We start from the raw sequence: 13,249 nt of genomic DNA on the forward strand, positions 1-13,249 counted from the left end.
TTGCTCCACAATCATTGTTATTGTTTTTAACATGGCAGAGGTTCTTTTTAAACCTCATTTACCGGTTGTAAAGGCCAGGCAGTTATTTATTACAGCGGCTGACAGAGAGGCCTGTAAACATAATGCTTGTGTCATGCGGTCGGTGATTGAATCAAAGTCCCCTAACAATCCCACATTAGATTTAAACAATACACATTCATCAAGAAGAGAGTGACGCTAAAGAGGGATCAATTAAAATGTTAATTTAATTCCCTGGTTTAATCACGACCTTCACACGGGGAGAGAAAAGCCCAGTGAAAAGGGCCACTGCCGTGACAATAAGAGCGGTTATCACCTTGATCAGACAGTCGAAACGTCTCTAAGTGTAGCCGTCAGCATTTATTTGGAGGCCACGTGTTGGATCGGGGAGACAGGAGTGTTTGAAGTTCATGATTTAGAAGAGTTTGATGGTTTGACACCACTTAAAAATGTTAACAGATAAATGAAACCCAATTTAACTCTTTAGTGTATTGTTGGTTTAATTAAAGAGTCCATTATTATAGAAAGGATCAACAGTGAGTTCAAATGGGTTTATCTTTTCATTAGGTAAACATGATAATTGAACATAAATGTTCATACAAGGATCTCTTGCAGTATTCTTAGTGGTAAAGTATTAATATCTTTATAAACGAATGGGGGATCTCTGGCCCACATTTGTTAGTGGGCCCTTTTTTTAGGTCCCAAGATTGACATGGATATTTTACATATCAGGCATTTAAATTTGTGCACAAAGGAAAACAAAACTAGTCGGTCTTTATGGCCTTAAATACTTGGGCAGAGTTTATGGTCAGAACAGTCTTGATAGTTAAAATGTGTTAACAATAAAGTTTCCATCGCCCCTATAAAGAAATAAAAAAACATTTATTGGTGCAGTTTTGCTTCTTTCCTGCTTTCTTTTAATTTGATTGACGGGGACGAAACAAGCTTTGATGTTTTGTGATTCTGCATTCAAATATTTCAAAAACGATTAAATAATCACTGGGTAGAGCTAAAGTTTAATGCCATAGCAATGAAGCGCACAGCCGATTACTTATTATAAGTGCATTAACCGAATCAACATTTGGGGACTTGAACGCATAAATTATTTTAATTTGAACAAAAAAGAAACGTTTTCAGCCAAGGGGATAAGTCTAACCATGAGGCTATTCAACTTATGGGACGTTAACTTTTTTTACAGAGTTCATTTATCTCATCATGGCTAGTTTTATCATTTTACTACTCATAGATCACTATAAACGCTGCTAACTCACTTTCTAAGCGCATGTATTTTTTATGTAACATATGTGTTTAGTTTAAGGGTTTTCATGTTCTAAAGCAATCTAGTGTTTTGTGTTTTGATCTCAAATCCAAATTTTCATGTCATTATTTCCAACCCTAAGCATTGGAGATGATGATTATCTTTAGGCTGACTGTGAAGATTAATTTGGACCGTTTACGGAAACATAAACCCATTAATTATTCTCAGTCATCTTAAATATGAATAACTAGTATTTCAGAAAATCTTTCGGTTAATATTATTCATGTAAAGTGTTTGGTAATTAAAACGCAATGACCCTTTTCAGTTTTACTCGCCCTTTATTTTGTGATGAATTCTTTTCTTCCAAAACGATGAGAAATACAATCACAAGTTCAAAGGGTGAGTCCGGGACAGCTTTGTCCCGACGGACGTGGTCTACTTCAGGTCTGGCTCGCTCTTTCTGTCTCTCTTTCTCTGGTTTATCGATGGAGGGATTAGGTATTTGAGCAATTAATGCCAGGAGTCCGTAGTGTGTCAGAGAGTGATGAATGTGGAGGTTGAGGTGATGGCGGAGGGGGTGGCGGGGTGGGGGGTGGCCGCTGAAAATGCTACCCCCCAAACAGATTCCTCTATTTGATTCATTCGCATGCGTTTGAGCGCCCTTCATCATACGGACTGGGATGGGGGGTGGGGGTTGCGTGGTGGCGGGTTACATTCCTCCCTGGCTATTCATCAGGCACTGGACCGTAGCCACGACAGCGCCACGCACGCCCGCGTACGCTGTAAAAGTTCAGAAGAAGGTGTTGTAATAAGGCATGTAGTCTTTTGAATGTATTCATCTAAGGGTACCAGAGAGACCAAAACGTCGTGAAACCACGGAGATAAGAAGTGTTAGAGATTGTCAGAGATTGGTCACGTTGGACAAACTGGAAGTGAACACGAGTACCATGTAAACGTTTAGGCCTAAATAATCTCCTAAACTCAAATGAAATAAACTGGCCAACAGCCATGAAATAATCATGTAATGTGCAGAGTTATGGTATATGTGTACATGCATTCAGTCTAATGTGCGTTTTCCCTGTCTGTGTTCAGACCTGATAGACGACATGCCCACGGAGGGCAGGGAGTGCGTCAACTGTGGCTCCGTGTCGACCCCGCTGTGGCGCAGAGACGGGACCGGGCACTACTTGTGTAACGCCTGCGGCCTCTATCACAAGATGAACGGCATCAACAGGCCCCTCATCAAGCCGCAGAAACGGCTGGTAAGACTCGCCGATAGATCGAAAAAACATAGTATAACTATGTAGCCTATATTACACTTGGGCGATACCGAGTCAGCCTACCTCATGATTTGCATTTTTCAAACCACTCTGCCATTCAACAGACTCCAAATAGTTTATTTATCGATTCCTTTTAGCTGAATTTATCGTCTGGTGTAATTTAAACTATAAAATCATTTGGAAATCATCAGTAAATGTAATCCTCATTAATATTCAAATATTCAATAATTTAAAAAATACATAAACTATTACTATGAGGGGGCCTTTCCGATTTTTTTTCAATGGATTGTACACACACATGGATTGTGTGTTGCACTTTAATGTTGCAAAAGGAGAGCAGAGTCAGCAAAAGAATCAAAGCAACGGTCTTGAAAATAAAAGACTATTATTCATTCTAACAAGAAATAAAAAAAAAATATAGACTTTTTCAACTACCTTAATTTACCAGCAGATAATCAAAAAGCATAAAGATGCAAATTCATATTTCATCTCTGACACACTTATATTTTTACCACAAAGTTAAACAACTATACATTTTTCTAGTACTGTAAGCTGTTGTGTTCCATTTTTTTTCTCCAGAGGCTCATTTCTAGACATCTTTTTGAAATTATTTTGTCCTTAAAATCTTCGAACAGGCATAACATCTCCTCCATCAAACTGGGGTAACTGCATGCAACAATTATTATTTAAGTGCCTGCAACCATATTTGACTGTAATATAATGAGAATAAACACTCTGTTGTGAAACTTTCTCTCATGGCTTACTCATCAAATGGAAATTACATTGCACATTATTGCTTTTATAGCTTTTGACAAGCTGGTTACAAACTGAACCTGCAGTTATGTTAAGACTGTTTTTCTTCAGTCTACAGTTTAAAACCAACCATGTTCTATTTATACTGATACAGCAAATCATCACTCTGGGGGAAGCTGGGATAAAGAAAAAGAAAATTTTTGCTTTAAAATTGTTCAGTTTGTTTTTGTAATCTGATATTATATTTTTTTAAAAACAGTTATTCCAGTGACACTTCATTAATAAAAATGAAAGTATCTTAATGCACAATTATGAAAAGAAATCCAAAATAAGCAAAGACTTGATAACAATGAGGAGAAAACAGGGGACGACTGAAGCAGCTAAGCAGGGATTCAGATAACACCCATGCTTTCCTTAAATGGCCAAGTTATATTGTTATTAGTGTATAAAGTTAAATGTTGAAATGAATTACTGGTAATCAGCAAGATAAGCAAAAATGCATCACTGTCAAAGTATTAAATCTCCAATAAGACACTTATTGAACACTTTACTTTTCTCATGTGACTTAGGTCTTTATGCCCAGATTCTTTGGTAGATCTAATACATCTTGTTTCTTGTTTTAACCTCCTGAGACCCGAACTCTTCCACGGCATGCATTTTTAATTTCTCTTTGATATTTGGTCACATTGGGGCCTGATGAAAGTAAAAACAAAGAATTACCAGATTTTTTTAACCTTATTTTTGTTTTTAAGAAAAATGAGAGCCACATATTTGTTTACAATTTTGACAGAACAGTAGCAGTATAATGTTCTCGTAAGTGGATATCAGGCCCATGTAGACCAAAACTGAGTATTTTGGTCTAAATAACCCAAAATGTGATGTCCACATATGTGGACGCTAGGTCCTGGGAAGTTAAAGGAGATATTAATTAGTAATAATTCAGAAAATGTGAACGGCAATGTTAGTGCATGGAGGCTTCAAAGGCTCTGTATTTCCCAGGAACTTCCAGCTCCAAAGCAACTGTGACTGTCAGCTACTCAACAAACTATTTCCACAACAAGGCTTTTTTTTTACTGTTTTTTATTTGTCCTGTGCTGACCTTGCCCTTGATTTGAGCTGTTTTTAGACAAGTTTCTGCTTAGCAACGGGATTTTCTGCTGCTGCTTTTGTTTCGCCCCAAACCAAACAGATATTCACACATGAAAGAATTATTTATGTTGCCTTTACATGTTGCCCAGCTAATGAGTTATTATTTTCTCTTTTGCATGGGCCTGGGGGCATTCATCATTGTTATACCAAACATACCAGCATCCTGCAATTCATTGGAAAAGTTGAGGGAACAGCTTAACGCCAATTTCTCAAACCTTACTTCAAGATGTGATCTGTGATTTCAGACAGTTGATAATTTACCATTCAAATATGTCCTCCTGCAGCAGACCACATCACGCCGGGCCGGCTTGTGCTGCACTAACTGCCATACCAGCACCACCACACTGTGGAGACGCAACGCTGAGGGAGAACCTGTCTGTAATGCCTGTGGCCTCTACATGAAGCTACATGGGGTAGGCCATGCTAAAAGGCTCTTTCAGCAAGCTTCTTGCTCCAGCAGGGAGCAGCTCATTATTTGCACAGCGTAAAACCTCTCCAAGGGCACTGTGGTCACTGTTATCAGAGTGTGGGAGGAGAGGTTGTGTGGGTTGTCATGACACTGTAGCCTCTGTTGTATTAGGGCCTGGGAGGTAGACTGAACTTATTTGTGTTGCTGTATTCCTTCCAGGTGCCCAGACCTCTCGCAATGAAGAAAGAGAGCATTCAGACAAGGAAGCGGAAACCCAAGATGCCCAAGAATAAAACATCCACAGGTAGGTCAAACAGACACTAAAATATGTAGGATGTTGTGTAGAAGAAAAAGCTGGTTAATGAAAGCAGTGTCAGTCATGTGAGTAGCTACTAACAAGAAATGAAATAAGCAAGAAAAACAAAAAGATTATGCCAGAATTGTTTGAGAATCTGCCTTCTCTAACCCTTTCTGGGTTAAAACTTTTTCAGAATCTGCAAACCATTCTGAAAAGTATCTCAGTGTATTAACATAATAATAGCTCATATTATCATCCTGCTGATTCTTCAGGATCTATCACCTCTGACACCGGCTCCCCAACCTCCCTGTCAGTCTCAGAGCACGCTTCCACTATTAAGAGTGAACCCAACATGGCCCCGTCACCCTATGCTGGACAGACTGTCACATCTGCCACTCAGGTAAAAGGTTTTCCATGCAAATTCTATGTTTGACTGTGTAGAAACTAAATTGAGCAGCAATTATTTAAACAACTGCTCAACAGATTTTAGTTTTGGCTATTCTTTTGTGTTTTTTTAATGCATCTATTTTTTCTTTTTAAACTCTCCTTGCACATAAGATAAGATAAGATAAGATAACCTTTATTAGTCCCACACGTGGGAAATTTGTTTTGTCACAGCAGGAGTGGACAGTGCAAAAGTTATGAGGCAAAAATTAGAATACAATAAGAATAAATACAGTACACAACTGTACAGAATAGAATAAAATAAAATACTATATACAGTAGAATAAAATAAAATAAATATACAATAAGATAAAAATAGAATACAAATACAAATACTATATACAACTGAGTAAAAATACAACGATGACAGAAAGGATTATTGCACTTAGTATTATTGCATATGTATGGATGTGTGTGCTTGATCAGTTAGTCTTTATTATGGAGTCTGACAGCAGTGGGGAGGAAAGACCTGCGAAATCTCTCCGTCCCACACCGTGGGTGCCGCAGTCTCCCACTGAAGGAGCTGCTCAGTGCTGTCACAGTCTGCTGCATGGGGTGGGAGATGTTGTCCATCAGGGATGACAGCTTAGCCGCCGTTCTCTTGTCACTCACCACCTCCATTGGGTCCAGAGGGCATCCTAGAACAGAGCTGGCCCTTCGGATCACCCTGTTCAGTCTCTTCCTGTCCCCAGCAGAGATGCTGCCGCCCCAGCAGACCACGCCATAAAAGATAGCAGAAGCCACAACAGAGTCATAGAAGGTCTTCAGGAGTGGGCCCTCCACTCCAAACGACCTGAGTCTCCGCAGCAGGTACAGCCTGCTCTGCCCTTTCCTGTAGAGGGCGTCTGAGTTATGAGTCCAGTCCAGTCTATTGTTCAGATGAACACCAAGGTACCTGTAGATGTCCACAGCCTCAATGTCCATACCTTGGATGTTCAGTGGTTGCAGTGGAGAATGCTTGTGCCTGCGGAAGTCTACCACCAGTTCCTTGGTTTTACTGGCGTTGATCTGGAGGTAGTTCAGCTGGCACCAGTCCACAAAGTCTTGGGTTAGACCTCTGTACTCCTTGTCGGCTAGTAAGTGGCACATGAAATTTGCTGAAGCATCTGTGAAAAATATCTGTCTAGATGTCTCTCCCATATCCCTCTGCCAATGGCTTGTCAATATTTGGAATTTCTCAAGCTGTTAAAGGTCCTTCAGAAATGTCTGACCTTTATGAAAATGCTCTTTTCAGCTTGATTCTAACATGCTAAAACCACATCAATAAGAGCAATGGTGCAAAAGTGATTGTAGGAAGTAACCATGTTTAAGACGTTAAGCTCTGTCATACTCACAAAAAGAGATGTGAAAGAAGAGGTGACTAAAAATTCCAGGTCGTGAGCATATAAATGTTTTAAGTCTGAAGGATTTTGCTTGCTCTTCTACTCCCAAACCTTCACGGGTTTCTTTTTGGAGTTTAATCCACTGGATCCGAATTAACTTGTCAATGAAGGTGATGATATAGAGCCTAATGTGCTATAATCACATGCATTCATCGACATGACTCCATTCATTCAGTTACTTTAAGGAAATGTTCTGCCTAGATTGCTTAAAGCAGAGGTTCCCAAAGTGTGGGGCCCGCCATTGCAGGAGGGGCGCGTATGAAAAGGAAAAAAAAGAACGCTTCCGGGGAGCGGGGAGCACGCGCTGGGCTCTCCAAACCACGGACAGACAGTATCCCAGATTCTTGATTTTTAGTTCACAAACACTTCTTGTAATGACTAACTACTCCTGACATTTTGGAGATGTTTGCTCTTTATACAGTAACGTTACAGTGGGATACAAATAACATCAGGCTGATCCTGCCACAGTTTGTTCCCCCTGTCTAAATCAGGACAAACAGTATCCCACAGCTGTTTATGTTTTTAAACCCATTTTGCACAGAGAGGCATTTTTTTGAAAAATGTATTGATAGCAATGTTGAACATTATTACACAGGAAAAAAACAACTACATGTAAAATAATCACACCATGACGCCCCTGCCTTTCTAAATGGAGGGACAGTAACTGCGTGTGTATATGTAAGCGTGTAAAAACTGCAGGTAGATTAACAGTATTTTGTCTCTATCTGCCATTGTAGAAATTCATCTCATGTAAACAATAACGTGACGCACAGCGTAACGTGAAAAAAGGCACATACCTTGCGTGACGAACTCTGTATTCCTCGTCCACACGTAAACGCAAATACGGAGTTAAAAAAAATTTGCATTTTTCGGTGATTTCAAAAGCCGTTTATGTGTGGACGAAAGGCCCAAACGCATAGAAAAACAGCATTTTCAAAAATACCCGTGTAGGTGTGGGCGTAGTGTAAAAGAGTTAGTAGGCTAATTTATTTCATTGCTACCTGTAATTTATTGCAGTTTACTTTTATTCATGTAATTGTTTACTAAATGTTTGTGGTGTGAAATAACCCGCAATGGAGTTTGAAAACAAAATATGGGTGTGTGTGGCTGGAGGATGTGTTTGTGCTGGGGGGGCAGGTGGGTGGGATTAGGTGTTGTGGGGTCACGAAGATTTTTCTTGTAAAACAAAGGGGGGCCTAACGAAAAAAGTTTGGGAACCACTGGCTTAAAGAAACATTAGATTTCAATCAATAAATTTAAAGGGGTGGAAAGAGCATGTCTGCAATTGACTAACATCGTTACTTCCGGGGATACTAGCACTACCCAGTCCAATCAGTCAGCTAGCCAGTTACATCCATAGAATTTACTAGTATTTTTCTTTAATAAAATAATGTTGTGTTGATTATGGTGGTTTGTTTAGTAGTAATTTAAACATGTAAGGTTTATTATATATTCCACATTCATTTTATATGAAGTATAATAAATGAATCCTTTTTGTTTTGATGAATATCGCTTACAACTCATAAAAAGAGTGACATGCCGAAGAACTGATGGTGTTTAAAGTGCAGTGTGACGTTTTCAGTCTTTCTTGATTTGTTGGTTGATGTTGGTGGTTGTTAGTTGAAATTGGACACAGCCACAATATTTTAGACACTTGCTTTAGAACATGTCCCATCTGCAGACACTGTAGAAGCTTTATCCCAACTTTCTTTTCCACAAGGAATCAGCACCTGCCCACAGTGCCAAAACTATTTCCCAATGGTTTGTTTGCCTATGCTCAATTGGCCAACCAACTCCCCTGACCTTAACCACAAATCACTGGTATTGTCAAGAGGAAGATGAATACCAAAAGTAAAATTCAAAAGTAAAGATGGCTGCTCCCAAGGCAGTCTGGGCTTAATTAATATCCAAGCAATTCCACAAGTTGATTGCCTCTTTTCCACATTGCTCTGATAGAAAGGATAGGAAAGGAGCCTTCAACAGAGGTTGAATATTTCTGTAATTTTTGGTGTAAATCCTTTTTTTGATTCATCTTCTGAAATATTCTGGTAATTTGAGATACTGTGTTTCTGATTTTTGAATAGTTTTAATCATCAAAATTCAAAACAAAAGGCTGAAATATATAAATATATGAAACTTTGCCTTTTTTAATGAAGTTCTAAATACAGGAACTTTGACAATGTTGACATTTTTTGACATGCATTAGCATATAAAGATAGGTGAAATTTCTGGGTATGAAAAGTGAACACAATGCCTTCAACCTACAATTCAATTCAATTCAATTTTATTTATATAGCGCCAAATCACAACAAAAGTCGCCTCAAGGCGCTTCATAGATACAGAGAAAAACCCAACAATCATATGACCCCCTATGAGCAAGCACTTTGACGACAGTGGGAAGGAAAAACTCCCTTTTAACAGGAAGAAACCTCCGGCAGAACCAGGCTCAGGGAGGGGCGGTCATCTGCTGTGACCGGTTGGGGTGAGAGAAGGAAGACAGGATAAAAGACATGCTGTGGAAGAGAGACAGAGGTTAATAACAGATATGATTCAATGCAGAGAGGTCTATAAATACATAGTGAGTGAGAAAGGTGACTGGAAAGGAAAAACTCAATGCATCATGGGAATCCCCCGGCAGCCTACGTCTATTGCAGCATAACTAAGGGAGGATTCAGGATCACCTGGTCCAGCCCTAACTATATGCTTTAGCAAAAAGGAAAGTTTTAAGCCTAATCTTGAAAGTAGAGATAGTGTCTGTCTCCCGAATCCAAACTGGAAGCTGGTTCCACAGAAGAGGGGCCTGAAAACTGAAGGCTCTGCCTCCCATTCTACTTTTAAATACTCTAGGAACAACAAGTAGGCCTGCAGAGCCAGAGCGAAGTGCTCTAATAGGGTGATATGGTACTACAAGGTCATTAAGATAAGATGGGGCCTGATTATTTAAGACCTTGTATGTGAGGAGCAGGATTTTGAATTCAATTCTGGATTTAACAGGAAGCCAATGAAGGGAAGCCAAAACAGGAGAAATATGCTCTCTCTTTCTAGTCCCTGTCAGTACTCTTGCTGCAGCATTTTGGATTAGCTGAAGGCTTTTCAGTGAGTTTTTTGGACATCCTGATAATAATGAATTACAGTAGTCCAGCCTGGAAGTAATAAATGCATGAACTAGTTTTTCAGCGTCACTCTGAGACAGGATATTTCTAATTTTAGAGATGTTGCACAAATGGAAGAAAGCAGTCTTACATATTTGTTTAATATGTGCTTTGAAGGACATGTCCTGGTCAAAAATGACTCCAAGGTTCCTCACAGCGTTACTGGAGGCCAAGGTAATGCCATCCAGAGTAAGAATCTGGTTAGATACCATATTTCTAAGCTTTTCAGGGCCAAGTACAATAACCTCAGTTTTATCTGAATTAAGAAGCAAAAAGTTAGCGGCCATCCAGGTCTTTATGTCTTTAAGACATTCCTGCAGTTTAACTAATTGGTGTGTGTTATCTGGCTTCATGGACAGATAGAGCTGGGTGTCATCTGCATAGCAGTGAAAATGTATGCTATGTCTTCTAATGATGCTGCCTAAGGGAAGCATGTATAATGTAAACAGAATTGGTCCTAGCACTGAACCCTGTGGAACTCCATAATTAACCTCAATGTGTGAAGAGGACTCTCCATTTACATGCACAAAGTGGAGTCTATTAGATAGATATGATACAAACCACTGCAGCACAGTACCTGTAATACCTACAAGCATGTTCTAATCGCTCTAATAGGATATTATGGTCAACAGTATCGAACGCTGCACTAAGGTCTAGCAGGACAAGCACAGAGATGAGTCCACTGTCAGAGGCCATAAGAAGATCATTTGTAACCTTCACTAAAGCTGTTTCTGTGCTGTGATGAACTGAAACCTGACTGAAACTCTTCAAATAAGCCATTCCTCTGCAGATGATCTGTTAGCTGTTTGACAACTATTCTTTCAAGGATTTTTGATATGAAAGGAAGGTTGGAGATTGGCCTATAATTAGCTAAGACTGCTGGGTCTAGAGATGGCTTTTTGAGTAAAGGTTTAACTAGAGCCAGCTTGAAGGCCTGTGGTACATAGCCACAGGCCTTCAAGCTCTCTGCTGACCATTCCAATGGTCAGCAGAGAGCGACTTCTCTGGTTGCAAATACACATCTGGTTGTATAGAAATCTATGGGAAAACTGACTGCCCTTATTAGACCTCACCAAACACTTTGTTGATAGGTTTGTGTGTGAAATGACTAGTTTCCGGTAATTTTGAGCAAAATATGATGCTCATTTTGTAAAAAACAAAAAAAAGGTTTAGTAATTTTTTGAATGTCTTTTATTCCTGTAGACTGCTTCTCAGTTGGACAGCACAGCCTCAGGACACGTGGACATTAAATATGAGGATTTTCCATTTACTCCGACCTCCTTGGCTCCACAGAATTCCTGGTGTGCGCTGTCTCAAGCATGAACAAGCTCTGCCACAAGGGCAATACTGACCCGACTTGACTGATCAGTAAGGTTATCCCACCATCCTGAAACTTCTCCTTAACAACTCTGAAGCTGTGGAGGGCCAACATAGTGGGTCATAACCAGACAGTTATGACCCACTGTTATCAAGAGGGACTGTACAATTTCATTCTAAGGACATCTAATGTATTTTCTATATTATATATTGTAACACACTGGCTATGTAATGGAAGCATAAACGGCTCTCCTGGACTGCATTTTTGAAGGATGCATGTGAGCTTTCCAAAGACTCTGGACTGGCCCTGGCTTTTCTAAGCTCATATCTAGCAACTTCATTTCCTCAGAGGGACAACAACTACTACCTATTGCTAAAAGATATTGCTGTTTTTGGTAATAATCTACACAGCAAACCAATGCAAGGATGATTGAGTTTGATTTTATGAGCTTTAACTCCTTTAGCCCCCTTTTTTATGACTTCCATCCAACTTCGAGTGGGTCATTCGTTGCTTCAGTCTGAAATTGTCAGAGGGGAAAGCAAAGTTTGTTGTTAATGGTTATGCACAAAACAACTTGGTTAGTTTTGGTCAAGATCATATTTTTTATTGCTTAAAAAATGCTCCAGACTTTGTTTCTCGGGTGCCAAGTTCCACCTCTTCTATAGGTAAGAAACACCTGGCACATTTTATATGCAGTTATTCATATAGCTATTAATGCTACTAAAGTTTAAAACCTAAGGGTCATAGCAACTTGCAAAGACTACTCATAACAGTTTCATTCATGTTCCTTACTGTCACTAATGTGATAAAATGTCATGGTTTTCTATAAGGTTTTCAAGAACATGTTTTCATGTTGTTGTCACTGCAAGAAAGAAATCCAGAAAATGCCTTTATGGCTGTTGAACATGTCTCATTCCCTTGTAGATAATTAACTTTTATAGGCACATTATTTGTGTTGAGATAAGGACTGTTAAAAGTCATTGTAGACACTAAAACCAGCCAGTTATGACCCACTGTTCTCCATGTAGAATGGCTTTTGTGCTCTATGTCTCTAAGTGGTGATGCTTAGATTATGGTAGATTTATTTTTACAAGAAACAGAAGAGATAAAATGCATCCTGCAAGAGTTATTTGAAAACCAGGAGCAGTCATTTTAATTCTGACATGATGACATATCAGAATTTTTACCATTTTACTGCTCTAAAATTTGATCTTAATGAAAGTGCAATTTTTTTTTTCTTCAAAAATCGAAGACAAAACAAAGTGTGAAATTGTTGTAAACATTATTATCTAAATTTATTATCTGTGTTTTGTTAATATGTAAGGAACTATTATTTTGTTAGGAGTTGTTTTGGGTCTTTGAATCTGTTAAATTTAATAAAACTGATTCAAATTTTGAAAATCTGATGAATGGAATGATTTTTGAATGAATCTTTATTGTACAAGCGAACTGCCTGCTCAGCATCACTCCAGTTTTATTCATGTAGGTGAATATTCTGAAAATGTTTTCAACACTTTTAACTATCAATCATATTGGCGAAACTGTTCACCAACTAAAACATTTAATTAAAATAATTGAACCTACTCTATTTTACCTACTTAATGAAAGTGTTACTACTTACAGATGTATTATTTTTAGTCGCAGTTCAGCCTGTTAGCCATTACTTTTATTTCTTACCATTATTATTTCCAGCTATTTCAACAGTCAATCTCAATACTTGTAGATATTTTTACTTTTTTATAAACATCAATTTTTGGGTCAGTATTTCAGGCTGTGGTCCATATTAAT

At 38.8% G+C, this 13,249-nt stretch overlaps 1 protein-coding gene across 2 annotated transcripts in view; it reads left to right on the forward strand.

Annotated features, from left to right (window-relative positions):
- gata5 (GATA binding protein 5) overlaps positions 1-12,862 on the forward strand; it is a 29,090-nt gene extending 16,228 nt beyond the window's left edge. For both annotated transcript variants that reach the window (XM_076878523.1, XM_004573426.3), the window contains exons 3-7: positions 2,369-2,538; positions 4,743-4,871; positions 5,087-5,171; positions 5,438-5,565; positions 11,347-12,862. In XM_076878523.1, the coding sequence (XP_076734638.1) occupies positions 2,369-2,538; positions 4,743-4,871; positions 5,087-5,171; positions 5,438-5,565; positions 11,347-11,466 (632 nt within the window). In that variant the 3' untranslated portion in view covers positions 11,467-12,862. The remainder of the gene's footprint in view (positions 1-2,368; positions 2,539-4,742; positions 4,872-5,086; positions 5,172-5,437; positions 5,566-11,346) is intronic.
- The last annotated feature ends 387 nt before the right edge of the window (positions 12,863-13,249 follow it).

The sequence above is a fragment of the Maylandia zebra genome, linkage group LG20 (genome assembly GCF_041146795.1).
Source record: "Maylandia zebra isolate NMK-2024a linkage group LG20, Mzebra_GT3a, whole genome shotgun sequence".
Taxonomy (NCBI): domain Eukaryota; kingdom Metazoa; phylum Chordata; class Actinopteri; order Cichliformes; family Cichlidae; genus Maylandia; species Maylandia zebra.